This window comes from Rhipicephalus microplus, chromosome 6, assembly GCF_043290135.1.
Source record: "Rhipicephalus microplus isolate Deutch F79 chromosome 6, USDA_Rmic, whole genome shotgun sequence".
Lineage (NCBI taxonomy): Eukaryota > Metazoa > Arthropoda > Arachnida > Ixodida > Ixodidae > Rhipicephalus > Rhipicephalus microplus.
The window spans coordinates 196,287,378-196,311,802 of NC_134705.1; the positions used below are offsets into that span (position 1 = coordinate 196,287,378).

The 24,425-nt window shown below is 43.9% G+C and overlaps 1 protein-coding gene across 1 annotated transcript; it reads right to left on the reverse strand.

Annotated features, from left to right (window-relative positions):
• Positions 1–1,558: 1,558 nt before the first annotated feature.
• LOC119166844 (thioredoxin domain-containing protein 9) lies at positions 1,559–17,360 on the reverse strand. Its single transcript, XM_037418217.2, has 4 exons — positions 17,221–17,360; positions 15,903–16,023; positions 13,962–14,215; positions 1,559–2,082 (listed from the first exon to the last, which is right to left on the reverse strand). The coding sequence occupies exons 2-4, from the start codon at positions 16,021–16,023 to the stop codon at positions 1,795–1,797; spliced, it is 663 nt and encodes a 220-aa protein (XP_037274114.2). The 5' UTR covers positions 17,221–17,360; the 3' UTR covers positions 1,559–1,794.
• Positions 17,361–24,425: the final 7,065 nt, after the last annotated feature.

A 24,425-nucleotide genomic window follows, 5' to 3' on the forward strand; every position in this document is an offset into this window, starting at 1 on the left:
TTCATTTTCTTAGTGGACCAGTGGTGAGTAGTCGGATTTACCTAATTCATTGTGGCACGTACCTGTTTTTGATGATGATACTTTTTGGCGGCACATTGAATGTCTTCAACTCACTGCAATATCTTCGCAGCCATTTAATTGTTGGTGTAATTGTTGCCTTCTTTTTTAACGGAAGTAGCAAGTATGGAGTGATTTACCCAATTTCTGTGGCCCCATACACGTTTATAATGATGATACCTTAAAAGAGTAACAGAGCTTGTTGGCATGCCTTCAGGGGACAGTAAAGGGGCCCTGAAACACATTTTGAATATGGTCGAAAAACACTGCCGGTCGGTAGTATAGGCTTGCGAGCCAAATATTACAGCGCTTAATACAGCCTAGAATTTACAATCGATTCTCAAAATCAGCTAAATATGTCTTTTCTTCTTTCTACAAATGACGGAAGAAACTAAAAAATTGCGTCGCAGACGTTGTGTCAGCCATTGGTTGGTTTGAGCATAGTGCACTCTGTCGTTGCAAGGATCACCGCGGGAGGCCACGACTTGTCCACGAGCGCGACCGCACTGGAAAGCCCCGTATTAGAAGATAAGAGAGAAAAAAGTGCTTACGGTCACGAGGCGCGCGTGACGTTTCGCTTTCCCTGTGCTATCCCTCACTGCTCAGCTTCCAGCACTTTCGTCGGGACGACAGAAGATAGAACGCAGTTGCAGCGTGCGACAAATTTTTGTAACTCCACTCGTACTAAATGAATTCGAAAAAAACTTTTTTGCGGCGGTGAATTCATGAGGCAATAAGCTTCTTTAGTGAATCGATTTATTGGCTACGTAAAAAAGTATAGTAAAGTACAATTTCAGAATCCCGAAAACGCCACTTACCACAACACGACAGTTAGTAAGCGAGAAAACGCGCAAAAAGAAAATGCGGGTGGCGACGCCGCTTTTGAATTGCCACACCAAACACTGTGACGTAAGAACTTCAAGATTACTGTTGCGCATTTTGTTCTTTATTCTAATCACTCATGGTTCATTTGTACCACCGTCAGACATTGTATGAACATTCTAATAGAATAAAGAAGTACATGAGTTCTTAGAAAGTTAAGAACAAACAAGGCAGTACTGTGCAGGTTGATTTGTGCTAGCAACAAATGTCCAAAGCTTTTTCGCTGAATACACACCTATTGGAGAAAATATCAAACAGCCTTTATTGACGGCGGTGCAATAATTGGCGAGCACGATTAAGACTTACTGTACAACACGCATCACAAAAAAGCATTTGGGGCGGCTGAGAGCAAACAACACAATTAGGCGCCACAAACATGTAATAATTATCTGTAGTTGTTTGGCAGAAAACTATTTACCAAGCAATCCAAATTACAATCATACCGTGCACTCTGCAAAAATGTTGTGAAATAGTAGTCCTTCGTTTTGGCAAAACGAATAGAACAGTAGTGCACTCAGTTTAACTGTCATGATAAGCTAGACATGTCTCAATAGAAATCACAGCTTCCGAGAAACCTACAGCGCTGCTAACTGCGTGCGATAATGGCAAAGGGCTCACGCAATAAAACAATTATACGAATAAGAGTTTGATGAACATGAATATAATTGACCACTGCCCATCAGTAAAGCAGTTGTTTTGCTAAAATTCGAATAAATAAACCTAGCCTGCATCAAAATCTGGTAGGAATACCTCATATAAACAGATCTCGACATACAATAGCACCATAAACCCAACCCACGTTTCTCTCTCTCTTCCTCTCCGTTTCTCTCGCCCGTCCAGAGCGCCACAAATTTATCAGTAATCGTCGTCGCTGTCGTCTCCCGTCGTTTCACGTATTGTCTTCCGCTCAAAGTTGAGCATCGGTCTGCGTTCCTTAGTACCCTCAGTCGGAGGAACGCTCAGGTCTCCGGAGTATCTGATGACGTGGGCCCGTGCGATGCGCCATTCCAGCATTTCAGTGCTGAAGTCGTCGACGCCACCGAGGTCATCGAATCCTACGATGAAGTCCTTTGACTTGAAATCCTTAAAGAGCACAATGGTGGGGAGCACCCGAATCTTCATGCGATCACATAGGAATGGAGCCTGCAATCGGGAATGAAATAAAGTCAGTGGCCAGAGTTTATATGAAGTGATGATTGCCATAATGGCTTCTTGTATTGTTTCCAAATGTGCCCTAATCCTTGCTCACATTCATATGAAAGTGTGGCAGATAGCGCATATTCAGCATATTTGATGTGTAAAGTATGATGACAAGAACAAGCAAAAGGGACAGTGCACAAACAAGGAGCACCACTTCTATTCATTTACTTAACGATACTTCCAGCCTTCGCAGAAGCCTACGCAGGAAGTGGGCAGTAAAAATACGCATGAGCATTGAAATAATAGAATGGAGTAAAAAAAGTTGGGAAAAAAAGACAGCAGTCCTAAGAAAATGGGCAAATAACTATTCTGGTAATCAACATAAGTAATTTTCCTAGCTTACAACAGAAGAAAAAATAATGCTTACAACAATTGACTTACTAACATCATTATCGAGAGTACTTAGAATATAGAAATTTTAATGCTTTGTTTTTTATACTTTCTAGTTGTTGCACGAGTTTCTTGTGGAGCGGGTTCCACACATTGCTACTGTACTCGAGCATGGGCCTTACTAATGTACTACATGCTGTTGATTTCCATGTAATGGAGCAGCAGTCAATTTTCTTTGCAAGAAACCTAGTGCTTGGAAGGCCTTTGTGAATGTGTTTTATTTTTATTTTATTTATTTAGAATATGCTGCGGTCTTAAAAGACCAGGCAGGAGAGGCACAAAAAATTAAGTGGAAAACACACGTAAGCGTGATAGTTGAATGATGTGCACAAAATACAAGAAGATAAGTACATTATACAGAGATATATAGATGAACTTAAACACAGGTTAATACGACCTTCAGAACAACGGAGATGGGTCTATCTCCCTATTATACATTCACAATTGCAATAAACAGTAAATCAAGTCGGGTACAGACTACAGTACAGACAATATGGCACGCTCAAAATGGCAAATAGACTGAGATGTGAAGACCACTTCAGGCAGTGAATTTCATTCCGATACTGTACGTGGAAAAAACGAATTCTTGAACATGTTTGTGTGGGCTCGATACGGAAGCAAATTGTGGGTGTGCCGATGTCTCGTGGGGCACGATTGAAATGGCTGAATGTATACCGATGCATTTACCTTTGTGGAACCAGTATAAAGAGCAAACAGCAGTTTCCACCTATCGATTTTTCGTCTATCTTCCAGGGTTGAAATGCTATTCGCCAGCATTAGAGAAGTTGGTGAGTCAGTGGTCCTATATTTGTTGAAAATGAAGCGTATCGCGCGTCTTTGCACCATTTCAAGCCGGTACTTATCTTTTTTAAGGAAGGGGTCCCATACGACCAAAGCGTATTGCTGTTTAGGAAGTATTATCATTTTGAAGGCCAGTAATTTGACATAAGTTGGTGACGCTTTGAGTTTTTGCCGTAAAAAGCCTAACTTGCGTGTGGCAGATGCGCAGATGTTTTTCTATGTGCTTTGACCACGACAGAGTATTGGTGAACGTTATCCCGAGGTATTTGTACTGGCTTTTTTCTACCACTGGTGCACCATTTAATGAATAAGAAAACTGAAAGGGTTGTTTTTTCTTTGTTACATGAAGTAGAACTTTTGTCAGCGTTCAATCTCATACCCCAGGTAGTGCACCACTGACCAATTCCCGTCAAACTGCTGTTTAACAAGACTTGGTCATCGGTGCCCGTGATTTCCTTGAAAATAAGACAGTCGTCTGCAAACAATTTTATGGAAACTCTCGGGTCAATAGCAGATGTTATGTCATTGATGTATATTAAAAAAAGAACCGGTCCCAAAACATTGCCCTGTGGAACGCCAGATGATACACCAAGTCTTTCAGATGCGCACCCGTCGACTTCCACAAACTGTGTTCTGTTTGTTAAATATGATTTGATCCAGTTAATTATAAATGCAGGAAGGCCCAAAAAAGAAAGCTTAGTGGGTAGTTTATCATGGGATACATGATCAAAGGCTTTACTGAAGTCAAGAAAGACTAAATCTATTTGGCTGGATGAATCTAAAGCTTGTGCGACTTCATGAGTGGTTGTAACAAGTTGAGTAGTGGTAGAAAGGCCTTTGCAGAACCTATGTTGGAACTCGGAAAGGACGCTGTTTGTTTCCAGAAATTTTTTAATAAAAGAGGTGATTATGTGTTTCAAAATTTTGAAGCAGGCTGATGTTAGTGAGATGGGTCGATAATTTTCCATTTTCAAGCTATTTCTTTTTTTAAAGACAGCCACAACGCGAGCTAGGTGACAATCATCAGGCAAGACTGAGTGGCGCAAGCATAAACGAAAGATGGCGGTCAAAATGTGCGATATCGGCTCGGTATAACGGCGCAAAAAAGCATTTGGAATTAGGTCTGGCCCTTCTGAAGACTTTTCATTTATATCCAGCAGAAGTGCAAGAACCTTCGCAAGATATAAATTCAGGATCAATATCAGTCACATTCGTGAACAGCCCATTTATTTCAGTCTGGGGAGAGAAGACGGAATGGAAATACTCGTTCATTGTATTAGCAATGGTCTTCGGTTGAGTTATAAGCACGTTGTTTTCTTCAATTTGTTCCAAGCGTTTTTAACTGGGGCCCAAATAGCGCCAGAACTTTTGTGGTTGTGTTTTTATAAAATTTGGCAACGTGATCGAAAAATATTTCTTTCTGGCTGTAGATAAACTTGCTGAAAGCTGTGTTTTAAGACTCTGAATGAGTTCAGCTCTAGGTAGTTTTGCTTTCTTAACCCGTTTCAGTTTTCGCTTTAAATGAACGATATTCCTGTCTACCCAAGGACTAGCTCAGTTTGTTTTGATTTTTTTTACGAGGGACATAGGCACGAATACAATCGAGGACCATCGTCTCAAATTCAAGCCATAGAGAGAGGGTATTTTCATTTGATACGTTGTCGGCAAACGCCCAAAGCTCGTCTAAGATTGCCTGGTCGTCAGCACAGGCAAAGTTACTAATAACTTTTGCCTTGGGCGTAGCGTTTTTCGCATAGTTATCACTTCAAAGTGCAGTAATAGACAAAAACACACAGTGAAAATGCATAGTACATGAAATACTAAGCACTGTATGATAGAGGAGCGCAGCCATAGCTGCCGGTGTGGCACTGGAAGAAGTGGCAGACGAAGACCCAGAAGATAGAATCATTAAAGTGTTTATAAGTCAGTGAGATACTCTCAGTTGCAATATACAGGTTTGGCTGGAAAGTAGTGGGACAGATTTTTTTCCCCAAAAAACTTGGTAAAAGAAGGGGATATTCCTGTACTTAAGCGGTAGCAGGACTTAGTTACCAGCACACTAGGGGCCAGTCGTCTCCAGGTCTTCATGAAACGGAGATTGAGTTTAAGGTGAGAACGCCTTTGAAGTTCCCCATCACCTCCACAGTGAATTTTATAAATGTTATGCAATGAAGTTTTGCTTCAATATGTGTAAAGATACATGTGAGACGAATGACATGATAAAGATGGCTTACGTGAGTGATGCCATGGGTTGATCAGTGTTTTTGAGTGGTACACAATGTTTTGGGAAAAGTTGAAGACGAACCGACGGTCGGATGCCCTTCAACAGCGAAATGTCACAACAATGTGCTCCGTCACATTGCGATTGCACTCGTGAACTCCCCAACAAAGCATGGCATTGAGCACCTTCGCCGGCCACCCTTAGGACCTGATGTTTTTTTTTCAGACTTCTCCTTTTCATTATAATGAAAAAGGATCATAAAAGAACGGTTCTACAGCTCAGTCCAGGCCTTTCAAGAAGCCTTAACAGGGGAGCTGAAGAGCGTTATGGCTTCTGCATCCCAGAGAGCATTCACTGATTGGCATAGTTGCTGTTTAACCTATACTGATACTATTAGCCTGAATGAGTCAGAGCTTTAAATCAATTTTAAAACAAAATTTAGTCCAACTACTTTTCGGACAGACCCTGTATGCAGAACTCGCTGTCACACTGAAGTAAAACAACTCCTCTGGTGATAGTGTAATTAAAGTCACACTAACACACTTATAGCCTGCTTCTCGGACTCAATAATTAATCTTACTCATTTATCTAGGCTTCTGGCAATCAGTGTGTGAGCGTGGCTCCAACTGCACTATCTCCAAAAAAATTGTTTTACTTGAATGCAGCTGTGCATTGATGATTAGTGACAGCTAGTGGTGCGTGTATCTACCGTATAAACCGGAATATAAGTCGAGATTTTTTCAATAAAATAATAAGCTAAAGCCGCCCTTCGGTGTCTAGCCGAAAGTGCAACGCTGACTGGCTATATATGGCTTGCGTGTGCTTGTGAAGCCAGACCCGGCCATATCCGCATCTAAATCCAATCGCAGTCTGTTTTCTTTGTGTTCGTGATTTGCTTCTGATCTGTTCAGAGTTTTCGCTCCGGTTGATATTGCGCTGCATTTTTAGTGGCCTTTTTTTTTCGTTCACTGAATATGTCTAGCGGTGCGAGGAGGCAGTACTCAGCTGCGTTTAAACTAGATGTTAAGCTCGCAGAAGCGAACGGGAATATGGCTGCTCAGCGCCGATTTGGTGTATCAGAAAAAAGCGTGTGCTATTGGAGGGCGCAGAAAGGAAAGCTGCAGATGTGCAATCCTCGAAAAAGGTCGTTTCGTGGGCGAAGTGCCGTCCATCCGCAGCTGGAGGATAAGCTAGCGGACTTGGTGCGGGAAGTTCGTGCGCGCTCGCTGCCAGTGACCGTGGATACCATTGGCAAGAAAGCCGTGGAACTCGCTCGGGAAGCTGGGCTCACAAGAGAAAAGTTTCGTGCACCGAACTTTTGGGTGCGTCGATTTATGCGACGCAAAGGATTTTCTCTCCGGTGGCGCACATCCATCTGTCAAAAGTTGCCGGAGGAGTTCGAGGACAAGCTCATAAACTTTCAGCGCTTCGTAAACCGGCTTCGGGAGCATAACGACTACATGATGGGGCAGATTGGCAACGCCGATGAGACCCCCGTGTGGTTTGACATGCCTTCGTCGACCACGATCACGCAGCACGGCGCCAAGGATGTGAAGCTGCTGTCCACTGGCAACAAGCACTCGCGCTTCACCATCATGCTGGCATGCACAACAGATGGTAGAAAGCTTCCGCCCTTCGTCATTTTCAAACGCAAGACAATGCCGAAGGAAGTGTTCCCGCCCGATGTTGTCGTTCGCGTCAACAAAAAGGGATACATGGACGAGGCCATGATGCTCGAATGGATACGAGTGATGTGGAACCGTCGGCCAGGTGCACTGCTGCGTCTTCGCAGCATGCTGGTGTTGGATGCGTTTCGTGGCCACTTGACCGACGCAGTGAAACGCGCACTCGGCGACGGGAAAACGGACCTCGCAGTGATACCAGGTGGTATGACGTACGCCCTCCAGCCGCTCGACGTTGCACTAAACAAGCCGTTCAAGGAGCGAGCGCCAAGAGTGGATGTCCGGCGGCAACCCCAAGACACCGACGGGCTGCCTACAGAGGCCTCCGCTTGCGACTGTTTGTGGCTGGATGCTTTCCGCCTGGCGCTCCTTGCCGGATTCCATGGTGGAAAATTCTTTCAAGAAATGTTGCATTAGCGACTCGCTGGATGGCACTGAAGACGACACACTGTGGGAGGCGGCCAGCGACAAACTCTCGTCTTCAGAAGACAGTGGTGCTTTGTCGGACGAATAGGAGCAGTTGCTATGGTGTTAGGGGGGAGCTCCGACAATCGGGATGCGGTGCGCCAATTCGTGAATAAATGTGGTTCGGCAGTTTTGGGTTGTTTTCCTTTCTTTCTTTTTCAATAACCTGAACTTGGGAGGTCGACCTATATTCCCACTCCACCTATAGTCCGGTTTATACGGTATATATTATGCTGATTTCGTAACAAACATTGCTGAGAGTGGTGCTCCATGTGTGTGCACTATCCCTTTCCCTATTGTCCATTCTCATGATCGCGCCTTACACTTCAAATAAATCTTTCTCACAATAATATTAACGAGTGTGCAGCTATTTGGAAGTCCTACCCACAAACTTCTGTTGATGGGACCACTTTATGGACTGATCAGTTCATGGGCAGCAAAAAACACTTTTCGTTCAGCAGTTGCTGAACCTAGTTAAATACAAGTTGTGTCGTAATTGAAGCGGAAACATGGCACTTGAAAAATTCGTTTTAAGATCTTGATTGGTTTTAATGAAACTTAGTGAGCTTATGTATATTTGTGTTTGGATTTATTATATGCAATTATTCTTCTAATATACAGTGGGATCCTGATTTTACGACTTTGAGGGAACCACACAACACCGTCACTAATCCTGTCACTGTGCAACTGAAAAACTAAATATATAGGCAGCGACGCTCAGCCTTGCCCAGAAAATGGGTTCAGACAGCCTGAGTAAGCACAGAGCATGAACCTGTGGTTCTCCAAGGCAGGTAGATCGAAATATTGAGGAAAACAGCACTTAATGGCGGCATTACTTAGTTGAAGGGGTGAGCGAATCTCAGTTCTTCACTTAAAAAACTTGAATCCATTGTCCATCTTTCCCTCAGTATATTGAGCCTGAAAATTCCCTGCGATGAAAATAAGACCAGAACAGTGTTGGCAACACTCTTCTGTTAGAAGAGTCAGTCACACTGTCAACGCTTTCACTTAACGGCGACAGAGCACAAGTTTGCGTTTGGTGTCTTACATGCATGACTGAGCTGTGCGCATCGTAACTTTCTTGCCTCGTGAAGTGCAACTGGTGATGTCCCACTATTATTATGAATATTCACGTCGAGCAAAAGGTATTTTGCACAGTGAAAATAGCTGCATTGCGTCTTTTCGCATGCTCAAGGCCTGTGATTGAGTGCCACAAACAAAGGCTGTATCAGCTATATGTCGACCAGGAAAAAGTTTCCACTGACCGAAACGAAACGTGAAAATACCCGGATAATAAAGATGACTTCACCGGTCAGCCGAAGCTACTCCATGTGGATAGAGCTCGTCTAGGTAACAATCCTGTATACTCAGACAACCTGCCAGGAGAGTAAATTTTCCATTCTAGGAAGACATATTGTCTAATCTCTCTACTATTCAATCATCAGCCTAAGGGAACGAACATTCTTATTTAGCACTGTCGAATATTTGGTCGGCGTGAAATTGCATTGTACAACCAACGTTTTTAATACGCTATTTTTGTGAGGATTTTGCCAGGACCAAACCGATTCATTGCAAAATGAGGGTCATTACAAGATTAGGAGACGTATAATCAAAGTTTCGCTACAACAATGTGTAGTTTTAATATACAAAATATTTCATGCACCTTTTGGGAAGCAATTTTTTTTTTCTCAACTAAGTGACAAAGTAAATCAGTATAACACAATAATCAAATTAGAACTGCGTGCTGTGCAGCAAAAATTGATGTTATAAACTCATTGGAAGAAAAGTCATGGTATGTTGAACACTTGCGAGTAAAATCCCAGCTTGAAATTGACTCATTCGTAAATGCTAAAGATATTGTAGGTTTCCTTCAAATGGATTTCTGTGTACTACACACTGTTCAGTTATGATTCTAGATTATAATTATAAACTCATTGGAAGAAAAGTCATGGTATGTTGAACACTTGCGAGTGAAATCCCAGCTTGAAATTGACTCATTCGTAAATGCTAAATATATCGTAGGTTTCCTTCAAATGAATTTCTGTGTACTACACACTGTTCAGTTATGATTCCAGATTATTGTGATATGTTTACTAACTTTGTAGCTCTCTCAGTTAAAAGAAAATCTTGCTACCTGAAGTGCACATGAAATATTTTGTATTTTAAAAACTACTTATTATACTGAACATATAATTGCACATTGGAAATCAGAACACAAATGTACATAAACTCACCAAACTTCATCCAAATCAATTGAGCATTTCCCCCTCAAGAGGAGCAGTTCCCCCTCAAGAGAGGGAGACAGAGAAATGAATTGTAATATATTAAAAAAAAAGTCATCTTTAGATACACAGTATTTAAAAGAATATTTGCACAACAAAAATGTCTTAAGAACAAGGAAATGAAAACTGAAGAATTTCTACAGGGCTACAACAACACCTAGTGCAGATGCTACATTGTTGTTAATTGTGTCCGTTAGTGACCAGAATTTCCCACTGCAATGTGTAATGCTAGGTTTTGCTTGGTTTTTATATTAGTTGGCTGCTTTTGGTTTTCTTTTATATGGTTTATTTCAGCTCTGAGGTGCATGCTTCTTTTCCAGTTGTTGATACTTTAGCTTTGGTGATTAAAAAATTTGGCACATTATGCTAAAATGGCAGTTCGGTAATGTGAACACTTTCTCTCGATTTCTGTTATTAGGCAGCCGAGTCTGCATTGGTGCAGGCCTTTATGTAATGTTGTTCATGGCAAGGTCTTGCCTCTTTTGTTATCGGGTGGCAGTATTATGAATGTGATCGCCCTTGCTGGTTGCAGTTTTAAATGTCCATGTTCTTCCAGTTGATCTTTAGCTGAAAGGTAAGCACTTGTTATGTGTGTCTCATGTTTTTCTGTCTGTTTCTTCAGCGCTCCTTTGTTATGAATCAAGCTTGTTTGCAACACTGTCATGCATGTAGCCCTGCACAGATAACTTAGCACTGCTGTATGTAAATTGGCATGGGTTTCCCGCTAATGCAGGTCCCTTGCAGTGACCACTCGGATTGTATGGACACAGAAACCGATTCACAACTCACAGGAATTCGGAAAGAAACAGTGACATTGTGTATGTGCACAAACAACCATGCACACTGTTTGTGCATTACCTTGCAGGTGTGTAATCACAGGGTGCATTTTAGTGCCAGGGCAAGATTATGCACAAAATGCCCAATCGAGAGAGTTGCAGCAAGTAGCACAGAGCTGTAACACAACTAAAGGATTGGGAAAACTCCAACCAAAAAAAAAATTAGGCAGAGCCCAAAGTTTCTGGATGTACTAGTGAGAAGGCAACGACACAGCCTTTCTTTCTTCGTTTTTGGGAAAGCTACCCATACAGGATGCTACCTCTACTTCAGCTCGAATCACCCCACCTGCCAGAAGATTTCTGTGATGCAAAGCCTTGTTAGGAAGGCCAAAAGTATTTTCTCGTTGCCACAGCGGTGGAAGGAGGAAAGAGAGAGAATTGTCTGTGACCTTGGTGCCAGCTGCTAAAGAAAAGCGTTTGTTCACAGGGTCCTCCGCAAGAGTAAAAGTGGAGGAAATGTGACGCCTAACGACACTGCGTGTCGATTCCCTACATCGTCGGTGCCAGCGAAACAATAGCCTGTGTACTGAAAAAAATGCAGGTGTCAACGTCACCCAAAAGCCATTCACTACTATTGGCAGCTTCATCCCTTGACCCGAAAATTGAACACCTGTGGAAAAAGCTCAGGGGCGTCATGTACCGGATCCCATGCGCCGACTGCCCTGCTTCTTACAATTGGGGAAACAAAGAACTTTCATGAATACTGCAGCACAGGAACGACCTCCGTCAACTGAACAGCTAACGAAGCACAATAGCAGAATACTGCGAGCGGTTTGACCACCACATCCACTCGTACGATGCGGTGATTCAAAAAAAGGAACATTCACCGTCCACTCCTCCTCGAATCCTGGCACATTCAACAGACAGTGGGGAAAATCTACCCCTCCACGTGGACATTACCCTCGCTGCATTGCCAGGGCTTGCGACGAGTTACAGCGAGCCTCTCGCCCAAGGCAAGCAACCGTACATAAGTGGCGCACACGTTGAGCCTTCCCACCCCTGAGGAAGAAGCCGAACCGAGTTCGAAATGTCTGGTTTTTCCTAATATATCTTGGCTGGAGTTTTCTAATTTCTTCAGTTTTTATCTCAACCACGCATTGCCAAATGTTCACCTTTGTAACACGCGTGCATTTTGGGCCAGTTGGCAATCCTTTATTCCAATTATGTAAAACCTAGCTAAGGTAAAAGCTCACTAATCGAAATTGCACAAGACCAGACCCAATGTCCATATTCACTGAATTTTGTATCATCGAAAGCATCAAGAAAACAAATAAATGAATGTTACCTTAATGAACTCTCGTTTCCTTGATGACGAATACATAAATCCTGTACACACCTTGTATAGGAGCATTGTAACAGCCGCAATTTTTGCCACTTGCGCCTTTTCACAGTGTGGCCGCGGCTCAAGACCTACCTGTTGTAACCCATTCGAAATGCGCTAACATCGTTATGGGTATTACGGCACAGTTCGCACTCTTGGTGATGTCAATGTAGGCTGCGCCACCTTAGTTTCGGTTGATTGAGAATGCTGCTTTTGCTCCTCTGTGGCGCGCATTTAGGGTGCTTGACACGCTCCTATCATCTGAATGAACCAGGTCGAAGCCAAAAATGATCGAATTAACGAGAGTTTAGGCGACTGAAGTATACATAGGATTCTCAGGAGCAGAGAATGCATCTAAACGACTTTTCTTTGAAATCATTGGCTGTTGGATAAACGAGGTTTAGGATAACGAGGCCACGATAAAAAAACAGATACTAAGCTATCTAGAACAACTTATTGACAAATGTATAAGTAACAGTGTTTTTTTATTTGTAAGAAAGAAAGCATGTTCATTTATTACTGAGTATAAAAATGAAGAAAGATGTCTCATTACAGGCAGTAAACTTACTGAACTATTTCTTGATTTGATTGCATCTATTGCAAAAAGTTTGGCGAGCTTCCATAGTGCTGCACCTGATGCATGAAACGGAGTACAGTCGAACCCCACTACAACGAGACTGAAGAAGCACGGAAAAGATTTGTTATAGTGAATTGTAGCTGATCTGAGCTAGCAAAACAGAGGAACTTTTCCCGAAATTCTAAAGTGTCCGTGGCTTCCTATCCTTTCCCAGCAGCGTCACCAAGCGATTCTCACACATGCATAGCAACGCCATGGTGAAAAGCCCACTGAAACAACGGCCACAACGGCTTTCGTGAACGAAGCTGGCAGTTGCATTAACACGCTAACACCAGCAGCTGCCCGCCGTCAAAATGTATCTGACAACGTCGAGATGGAGGTGGGGTATTGTGGAGTCGTGACTTCTGCCCTATTCTATGCTATTCTTATCATCCATCATTTGTGGCTCACTGATTTTGTTGATAATTCGAATGAACAGATGCTCTGATTAGTCACCACACTAGTCAAGCGCAAACAGACTGATAAGCATTGGCACCGAAAAGTGTGTCCCTACTTAGTCTTACGTCAAGTTAGTGACGTCAACTACGAGATAGCGCCATTGCACTCCAAAACGTCACCAAGTTCGTCACTTGTTGACATTGTTCATGTTTCCCACATGAAACCCTACTTCTGTCGCACTTCTTCGGACTCTCGCCGAGACGGCGCTCCAATGCCCGGGGGTCCTGTTACGAAGTAAAGGAAGATGAAGGACAGAATCAGCTGACAGGCACGCGAGTGTGCCAATCAGCCATTGTGATTCTTGCCTGAGGTCGTTCCTCTGTACTTGCGTTTATACAGAAGTCACTGACCCCATAACAATATGATGCCAACCCGTGTAATGACTGGTTGCTAGCTGACCACTCGACAACAAAAGAGTGTTCTACACTTGCAGTCATGGCTGCAAGTGGTGCTGGCTAACATTCCCAGGATTACACAAAACATAAATACCCAATAAAGTGGATAACATAAATACCCAATAAAGACTCTGCCATTGTACTCAAATTGAGAATGCACCAGGCACGTCCGAAGGTCATGGGTTCTGTTTCTATTGGCGGCAATCTGATTTTTCATCATCTTCGATTCCTTTCCATTATGTCGTAGTAACTATACTGCAGCAAAAACATACAAGTACTGTCCCATATACTTTTCAAGCGTCATTGTCTGTTGGTTTTATCGGACATGTCGAAGGAATGCTAACTTTTACATACCCTGTCGACACTGATCTTGCAGAAGCGCGTCTCCACGTGTTTCTGGGCGAGAATGGCCAGGTGCTTGTCGACAATCTTGCAGCGGAAGGTGCTCTCGCGGAAGAAGTGGACCACCACGTCCTCACTGGCCTTGCACGCCTCGAAGAACTCGGGCTCGGACGTGAGCTCCGTGTACTCGCCGTGTCCCTTCTCAAGCCACTCGCGCTTCTTTTTCTCGTACTTCTTCATCGCATCCAGGCGCTTTTGGCGCAGACCTGCAGCCAATATAGGCGGAACACTTCTATTACCGAATACTGAAACGAAATGACCTTGGTCGGGAATGCAACTGAAGAAAGAGAGAGAGAGAGAGAAGCATAATACGGAAAAGCAGGAATGGTATTTGGAAAATAAGGTATGCAGGTTTAGAAAATGCTGGTCTAGGGCCTGTTCAATTTGCCTGCACCACATGAACCAGTTCACGAGGTCCTGCACCTAGCTACTTGTTTCGACGGTGCAGCAATGATGACTTCTGAACCATGCCATTCGTTTCAAAACGTGCAGGAGAGGTGCAGCGTTGGTTTATGATTTTCGTGCACCTCCAACACTGATGGTGCTGGCCTGGTACAGCCATGCATGCAGCTGAGCAGACGACGCAGTCCTTCAGCGTAGGCGCCGCACCCGCCTCCAGTAACTGTGTCTATTTTGCCTAGATATTTGCGCCTCAAACTATTCACATGTGCGGTTTGCCATGAATCAGTGTTAGTTGGATGGTGTAAATTAAGCAAACAGAAATAGTGTCTGCACCTTGTCGGCACCTCGTCATTCATTTCAGGTGTCGCACTAAGTGTGCACCGCTTCACTCACGCTGCATAATTTCCGAACTTCTCGTGCAGAGCTGTGAACCACTTCCAATTGGTGCAGGTGAATCGTACTGACCCGTAATAAGGATCAGCAACACAATACCCATGACAAACTCAAAAAATCTAAACAACCACAGAAAAATGAACACAACTTTTGTGAAGTGATACTTGCAACCCTTGTATAAAATAGAAGTGCTTGGCAGATAGTAAATCCTAACCAAAACGTACACGTGGAAAAGTAAAAAAAAAAGTTGAGCTCGGGTGCAACTTCTTTAACATTCCTTGAAATTTTTATAGCCAGAGCTTTTTATTAACACTGCTGTACAGCCATATATTGAAATGTATTTTCAAAATCTTACTCCGCTTCAAGTCCCAAAACCAGAATAAGGAACACCCCAATGGAGGGCTCTGGAAATTTAAACCACCCGAGGTTTTTTAACCTTTTAGGATGCCACATATGAAGAACTGTCTGTAAACATTTAAAATCAACAATATAATGTTATTTAAATGTGCTTTATATGATGTTGCAGTGAAAATAATGTCCTAATACTTTAATTTATGTGTGTTAGAGAAATCATTCCTACTTGGTGTGTAATTAAATATCTATTTTGAAGTCACTCATGTTCTCTTTTTGCATGACTCCAGTGAAACCTCAGGAGAGAAATATGGTGCAAATTTGTTTCCGGTTATTTCTAAGTTCGGCGAATAAAAATACCTCTGTCATGGGTTGCAAGAAGTGTCACGTCACACTACTCGTCGAATAAGGCAGTGCCTTCAGTAAACCGATCATATGCATTAGCATACTGCGAAATTAAGTTAAATTAAGACATTTATTATGGAGGAGGTTCCATTCATCTACCTTGCTCTTTCTTGGCACTCATTCGATACAAAGCAAATGCAACTGAAGTACACAAATGTGTACATAGTGTGTCAAAAGGTTAACATGCACCTAAACTTAAGTACACAGGCTGCTAGCATACTGCCCACACTAAATGTGACCGCTGACACTAGGATACAAAAGAGCGACCTACGGCTCATCAGTCGAGTCTTAACAACCCTTCCTCAAGGGGTCAATAAAACGATGCCGCCATCCCGAACATACCTTCGAGGTCTTCATCAGCCATCTTGTCGAGTTTTTCTATCTCAGCGTCTATTTGCTCTTCAATCACTTTGGATGCCTCCAAGAGATTCCTGGCCACAGCTGCTTGAATGTTGGCCGCCATCTGTTGACGATCGAAGAAAATGAAGTATTTTGAATAAGCACCTAAATTTAGAGGGGGGGGGGGATGCTCTGTTTTGTTTTTTTAATAGAAAAACCCCGAAGTTCTTTCGCATGATTTCAAATAATCTCTAGTATTTCTCTGAAACGAAATCTCTGTGCATGTTGAAATGCACAGATTATTGAGTGACCTGATAATGATAGACTTGGACGAAACAGAAAGTGGGCCAAGCTTAAAAAGAAACGCATGCAAGGAAACAATCAAAAGGAAAAAAAAGAAAATAAATCGAAAGTGTTAACACGGCAACGTACGCTATCAGGTTATCTTAGGCCCTATATACAACGTTTTCGTATAACATGGAAGCCGCTTGACAAAATGCACACTCTGCATTTCGGAACGATACCTGCTATACAAATTCACGAAAAACGCGAACATATGTGGCACACAAACAAGTCAAAGGAGCACCTTGAGAATGTTATATCATGCGCCAACACGCAGCACTGAATAAATACGGAATCAGCGAAACCAAAAGCAGCAGCAGCAACAACAACAATAACAACAACAACAACAACAACAAAACAGCATGTTTCTCAAATAATAGCCCGGACATGCAGAGAAAACGTGCAATCACTGCACCGGCTCTGGTAATACAACTACACGGGGCATACTTGCGATAACAATCGAGATTGAAACAGTCCTAACTTGTTGACCACGATTGTTGACTTGGTTCTTCGGCCGGCATAAAGGCAGCCCATCGCGATTGAAAAACTCTACCCCAAAGACCGCGACTAACTGGCTTTCCCATAAACAATCACAACGCGACCGTTATAGAAGCTGAACCTGGTGATGTTAAGACCACGATCATAACTGCGCCAATGAAATGTCCGAAAACAAAATTATTGAAAAGAAAGAAGGCCCCGTGCATTTCGGGACGTATGCGCTTCAAGACAACTCGCGTGGGTTAAAATTACAATTTACTGCTTGGTTTAAAAATAAAACATCGGTACAAGGGGGTATTGCAACCACCGCGACATATATGGGCATCGTTTTTCACATTTGTCCCAACTTGGGCGTGGGCGACTCGCGTTTTGGCGTGTGACAGGTGCTTCCAAAAAACGAATGACGAACATGAACGAAGTAAGTACGCTGCTAACGACAGCAACGCGGCGTACACTAAACAAAAAAAAAAATTGGTCTTACCTTGACACGGTGAACGAAAAGTTGGTCCGATATATTCAATAAACCTCGAAACTTTCACGTCTCGTGTCGATGAATTCGCAGTGACGGGGACGGCCTTCGTTGTCGCTACGGTCAATAAACTCGGCCTGGCTCGGCTACAGACAGCTCACACTTTGGTTTTGGCATAGCTGTGGCTAAACAACGTTAAACTTTAGTTATGAATTTTGAGACATTAATACTAGCAAAAACTATAACATAAAATTGTAAAAATTGAAATATTGGTTTATACATGACAATAATCATAATTTTGTAATTTAGACATTTTGTCCTTAGAGACCTAAAACTTCTAGCAATTATTATCTTGGAGGCCATGTTTCTTTAGGCGTAGTAGTCGGTATTTTCTAACATGGCGCTAGCGTTTTGCTAATCCCGCGGCACCAACTTAAGCACGATTTCCAAACATTTACTGATGCGGATTTTTCGAAAGTGAACAAACCAAGCCCTATACGACGCTTTAGGCATCAGCTGGAAGCTACATTCAGGGATATTTCAGGGATATTTCAGGAAAAATTCAGGGATATTTAAGGACTTTCCAGGACCTGTTGCAAGTTCTTCAAGGACTCAAAGCGGCATGCTAAGTGACACACCTTCGCCCTCTGAAGGGGAACCCTGCGCACGCTTATGGTGATGACTGGCTTTCTGTCGATGGTTAACGGCGCAATTCTAAGCTTAACGGCTCCGCCTCTTACGTTGGGTCTGTTACGTTTAAAGGGGCCCTGAAACGCTTTTTCAGCTAACCAGAGAATGAAATCACTGAAAAAGCGTATTGCCTCACGAATTCAACGCCGCAAAAATTTTAAGAATCCGTCCAGTGCGAGTGGACTTGCAAAGATTTGTCGCGTGCTGAAATTGCATTCTCTCTTCTCTCGTCCCGAAGAAAACGCTGGAAGCTAAGCAGGGAGAGATAGAAGGGCCACAGAAAAATGTCACACGCGCCTCGTGGCTTTGACCACTCCCCCCCCCCCCTTTTTTTTTCTTCTTCGAATGCGCCGCTTCTCGGTGTGATCGCGCGCGCAAGCGTGGACAATTCGCGGCCTCCCACGGCGATCTTTGTAACGAGCGGGCGCGCCATGTTCAAATCAGTCAAAGGCTGATATATGGGTAATTAACGTGTGGTTATTGAGCATATTCCGCCATTTGTCAAGAGAGGAGAAAGCAATATCTAGCTGAACTTGATAATTCATTGTGAATTCCAGGCCGCGTGCTGTGCTATAACATTTGGCTCGCGTGTTGTCGGGAGTCTCTACTACCGATCGGCAGCGTTTTCTGACCATGCTCAAAAAGTGTTGCAGGGCCCCTTAAATTAATTACATTTAAAAGTTCTGACACGAATAGAAATGGGTATCGCGGAAGACAGCAGTGAAAAATAAAGGCGTACGTGAAAGTGAATTAACGGTCGCAATTCAGTAGGAACTTGAGTATTGATCGTATTGGGCCTTAGCCCTAAACACAGACGATGGACAAGAAAACGTGGTCCGTTTATCTCGCCCACTTTTCTTGTGTGTTGACATATATATTAGTTATTTCGTCGTTGTTTTGCTCTCAGAATCATGGAGAATGATATGTTCCAACTTGCTCAACTCGCTTAAAACGCAGTGGTGGATGGCACACGACCAAAATAGAAGCGAAGCAACCCGTCATGGTGACAGTTATCGTTCTAAGCGAACTATAGGGACAGGACAAAGGGGAGCATATGTGGTGGATGCCTGGATAGAGTTGTGACAAAAAAAAAAGTCCTTACAGATATGCGGGCAGCGTATTGAAACAGCATTTACTTTACAGCCTGTTTGAACAGTCAGTAAACATACTTACCTGCTCCAATAGCTCAGTTGATACGCGCCAAGCGCAGTGGCACCAAGTCAACTCGATCATGCTCGTTTTCCCAGAGTCAGATCCCCCCTTGTCCTATCACTGTCTCGCCTCTTCCTTGCTTCCTTTCTCTCGAACTGTGGGGAAGGATAAAAAAACAAAAAGCTCGGAATGTGGACACAAAAAGAGCGGCGTCAACACGCGCGCTTAACAACTTAACGTTTATGAAAAAAAAATCTATAGGAAACTTCGATGACACGTGTCAGCTACCATCTGGTGCAATGACGTACCATAAAATGCTGAACAAGTGTCTTCCCCTTCCCCTACGAAGAAGGATAATCCGACCAGATTTGGGAAGGAAGCGCTCGCTCGGTCTCGGACCAGCAATTGGCGCTGATTTGACGGTTATTTCCAATATCTCGAAAAAGAAGGGACCATCGCTCGGCTTTTTTACGTTAGTTACCTACGATCGCCTTCTCAATAAATTGATTAGAGCTTTTTGAAACTTTACCGACGGTCGAGCGATGCAAACAGCTGATATAGATTAACTAGAGGGCTACCTCAGATAACTATATGTGGGCGCATGTTGGTGGTACCCGAAACATAGTCGCCTATCTCACCTAAGACATATGGGCACCACCATCTTGGGCCGTGCCGATCTTTTGTTTTACATGCAGAGCATGTTATACTAGGGGCTAGTCATGCGCCGTCGCCGTCCGCAGCCTCCCCTCCTCCTCCACCAGCCACCTGTGCATCTCTTCCTCCTCTCAACCCAGCGCACGCCGCACTCGCTTCTCCCCTCCACGCGCCGCACGACCTTTAGTTTTACGTGCGCCAGCTGTATACTAACGCACGCATGCGCAGGCCGGGGCCGGCGCTCGCTATAAATAACCGAGTGTCGGAGCGCGCCACCCTTCGTCCTTCGAATTAGCAAAGACGATGTCTTTACAAATTTCGACCTTCGATTGCTGCAACCACACCCACTCACCCTTCACTTTACGGACCATAAAGTCATCTTGCTCAAAATACCCAAAGCGTCTCATCAATAAACATCGTCTTTCGCAGCATATGTGCATGTTCATTCGTGTTCACTGTTAACACACACGCATGTCATAAATTACAAACCACATTTATCGCAGTTCAACATATATGCTCCGCATGCTAACCAGTGTTCCCGCTCGGGAAACTGCGGTTATTTTTTGTATATCGTGACGTGAATTAACAAAACCACGAAACATCTTATGGACCAACCACACCATTTCCACGCGTATGCGCCTACCATATCACGTACAGTTTGTTTACCATGTTACATATTCAAAACACAAAGGTTAACAGTCCAATACTGTGGCACTGAAACTCATCTGTAAAATAGTCAATATTTGGTTTGGTTAGCAATAAACGTTCAATCGTAAGCTAGAGGCCGTGTTGTCGCGTCCCTTGCGGTGTCCTCATTTTTCATGCTTTCTCTTCATGACGGACCAACTTCTCCGGCAATACGTCCTTCTTGGGTAGAGGGATGCTCGTCTTCTGGAATTGGCGATCGTTAATAGGGGATCTCTCCAGAAGTGTACTTCACTGGGATAGATTGTCACACATTTGTAAAATGTGCAAACAGCGCGTATAGGAGCTGTTTGCACGACCGAAAGGAACACACAGGGAGAACGCTCGTCCTATGTGTTCTTCGCGGTTGTGTATACTTCTTCGCGCTCTTTACAACTTTTATGAAGGGATCTCTCGTTTATCAAGAATTCATTTTCTCCTGCTACGTGCTCCCTTATCGCATGTCGAATCTACAGCAATCGATTGAGTCTATAGCTGAGCAGAGTGATTTTTTGGACTAGTTGCTATTGTGTAATTGTGAGGAACCCACCGTGTTAGCTTAATTAGCACTTACTGGGGCGCGGGTTCAGTTCCTCGCAGTGTCGGTGCCAGGATTTTCTAAATGGGTGGGTGGTGCAGCCACGGCAAGCGAGTGCTTTGTCGCGGAACTGAATTCTTTGTGTTTGGACTACGCTTGCTCTATCTTGCTCATAGGAAGGACGAAAGTGAAAGTTTTAGGGCGCGTTCTCACTTGAGAAGATAAGTGAAAACTAAAACGCCAGAACAGCCGGAAAATCACGACCACGCGCATCGGAGATGTTCACATTTGTTATGCACCACTCCGCCGTCATTGCCGTAGCTACCCTGACAATCATGCTTTCAGAGAAATAAAGTTCGTACTGAGTTCTAGTTACTCACACAAAGTACTGGAAAGAAACAGCTCACACCTTTTCAAACGTTGTTTAGGGTCGATTTTCCAACAAAAAAGACTCGAGTGAACGCAGCGGCAGCGGCGGCTGTACACAAAAGCGAGACACGTTGGGGCATGCCGGGCTCGCTGCAGCTGCACAGTCTAATTCTAGAGTTATCGACGACCGTAATCCAAACCAGGCCCTCGATGAGCACGTCCTTGTTGAGGCCGTCAAGCTTCGTCGTGTTGCACGGGTAGTTTGCGATTTGAGCCGATGCGAGCCACCACCGACGCTTTTGCCGCCATGCTGAATCTGCGGTCAGCTGTTTAGATCACGTGGTTTCAGCTAGTGCAGTCAAAGCCGTGAAGTGGAAAGAGGATCCGCTTGTGCGTGGCGGGTTGGTTGGATGGATGGATATGGCTGTACCCTTTAGATCGGGCGGTGGCTAGCGCCACCATGCCGTAATACCTAATGAACCAAAAACAATAATCAATTTTTTTTTCTTAAAAAGTGAGTTTGAGGATTCGTACTTTGCAGTGAAGAGTTTAATTTTCACTCGTGCCTTCACTTTAGCCACCAATCAGATAACCTCCTTCTAGTTAAGCCTACCCGCTCAAAGTTTATTTTGCCCCCCCGGTCCCTAAACCCCAGTGCTTTGAAAAACTCTGCGCCATCACCCTGAACTATAGGGTGAAGCCCTTTACAGAACATTATCAAGTGTTCGGCAGTTTCTTCTTCCTCTCCACACGCACTGCATACTGAGTTTACCCCTTCGTATTTGGCCCGATATGTCTTGGTTCGCAGTACTCCCGTCCTGGCCTCAAACAGTAGAGAACTACCCCGAGTATTATCATAGATCCTTTCCTTGGCAATTTCCTGCTTAAAAGTTCGATAGTTCTCTAGTGCGGACTTCTTAACCATGCCCATTCTCCACATGTCAGTCTCCGTTTCCTTCACTTTCTTCTTAACCGATAGTTCTTTTTGGTTTGGCCACCTGCTGTTTTCTAAGTATTTACCAGTCAACTTCCTGGTTCGCTTCCTCCATTTTGTATCGACATTCTTCATGTACAAGTAGCTGAAAACCTTCCTAGCCCAACGCTCTTCCCCCGTTTCTCTCAATCGCTTCTCAAATTTTATCTTGCTGCTAGCTTCCCTGCCCTCAAATTATGTTCATCCCATATCACCTTGTACTCCCTGATTTGGTGTATTCCCGTGAGCTCCTAAAGCAAGCCTACCTATTCCACGTTGCTTAATTTCTAATCTTGCTTGAACTTCTGATCTCATGCACAAGAAAATCACTTTACAGCGCCCCCCCCCCCCTTTTTTTTTTACCAGGGTACGGGACTCAGAGTACGTCTATACCAAGGCCGTGAGAAAGAGAATCGATGGTGAGGAGGATATCGGTGAGGGTGAAGATGAGGAAAGGACAACAGCTCCATTGCTTTTACAGCACCCGCACCACTAGTGCTTCCTCGATTTGCTCGCTCTTTAACGCTCCCCCAAATCTAAGCGCGCGAGCCTCAAGCATTTCTAAAAACCTCAAAACTGACTAGATCTTCGTAGATTCGTAGAGACGCTCCCGTTTTTGTTCTTCCTTTGTTTCAAACACAGCAGTGCACAATGTATAGGTTTATACGTATAAGTTTATAAGTTTGCACTCCCTAGTTCTCGTTTTTTCCGAACTCAGATATCACGTTTATCTTTCCCCTTCGTTCTCGTATTTGGCCTCGTATCGCATTCCTGAAATAGGCATGTTTGGGGCTGCCGCGTTTCAACTTAACTAAATAAAAGATAAAACAAATATCTCACGAGCTTGCTTAGATCGGTTAAATAAAAAAAAAGAAAGACCGTCGGCACGTGGGGTATCAGCGTGGATTTACGGATATCGCCTTTCGCCGAGTTGGTTTCGGATTTGGGTAGAGACACGGCAGCTTTGCTGCAAATGGGTGCTGCTGCACACGTGCGCAGGAAAATACTGAAAATTCTGCCGCTTCCCTTTTGGCAGGTTTGCACACTGCGTTTTCCTGTATTTCGCAGTCTGAGATACGTGAAGGGACGAGCGAAGAAAGGTCGATGCAAGTTTCACATTTGCTATCCGCAGCGGAATGGGATAGATAGATAGATAGATAGATAGATAGATAGATAGATAGATAGATAGATAGATATAAAAGATGGTCCTACATCACTCAACCTAAAGAAGATAAAGCAATGACATATTATAGACGGTATAGGACCTTGAAATATCTTTCTTGGTGCAAGCCTAACTAAACGAATACCATATACTTTCGAAAAAAAAAAAGCATTTCAAAAGACAAAGGTCGCATTCTGTCAGTGTTTGCTAACCCCCGTATTCACAAACGCTCCTCGACTCGACTTTCACACTTCACTTGACAGAGTTGAGCAGTGCGCCACCGCTCGGCTGAAAATGACGCTGCGCTACTCAAGAATCGCAGCAGATTATCCCTGATATGCAGTGACTTGCCGTTCTTAGAGATGGCGCTCCCATCGGCTTTCTCAATTAAAGGTGAAGCGTTGAGTGAAGGGACGTTCTATAATACGGGGGTTAGTGTACGGTGATATTTCAGCACGCTTCCATTGCCTCAGTCCTAAGGGCGAGCGGGCAGGCACCAACCAGCTAACACTGGCTTCGATCTGTATCTAATCAGTGCGCCTTGAAACTGTCAGTCCGTTTAGGGGATCAGTAACGTTGAAGTTGGCCGAGTTGGTGGAAGTTCATGTTTACTTATGAAGCGGTGTCCCTTTCGTTCCTCTTGTGCTTGTCTCCGCGCGCTGCTTCATAAGTGAACATGAACGTTCGGGGGATGCTTACGGAACAGCGCCCTTGCAATTTCTAATAGTAACTGTTGTGGTTTAACGTCCCAAAACCACGATTCGATTATGAAAGACTCCGAAAATTTCGACCACCGGGGGTTCTTTAACGTGCACCTAAATCTAAGCACACGTCACTCTATAGCGTTTTCGCCTCCATCGGAAATGCAGCCGCCGCGGCCGTTATTGGATCCTGTGATCTGCGGGCAAGCAGCCGAGTGACTTACCCCCGTTTTCACAAACGCTCCTCGACTCGACTTTATTCTTTCACTTGACACAGCTGATTGAGACGGAAAT

What these genes read in the sequence shown, in the direction of transcription:
- LOC119166844 (XM_037418217.2), bottom strand. Translation starts at nt 16,023, where the DNA reads ATGGCGGCCAACATTCAAGCAGCTGTGGCCAGGAATCTCTTGGAGGCA. An exon ending in GGCTGATGAAGACCTCGAAG is followed by an intron (nt 14,216 to 15,902) that starts GTATGTTCGGGA and finishes TATTGGCTGCAG; the next exon opens with GTCTGCGCCAAAAGCGCCTG. An exon ending in GCAAGATCAGTGTCGACAGG is followed by an intron (nt 2,083 to 13,961) that starts GTATGTAAAAGT and finishes TCCCGATTGCAG; the next exon opens with GCTCCATTCCTATGTGATCG.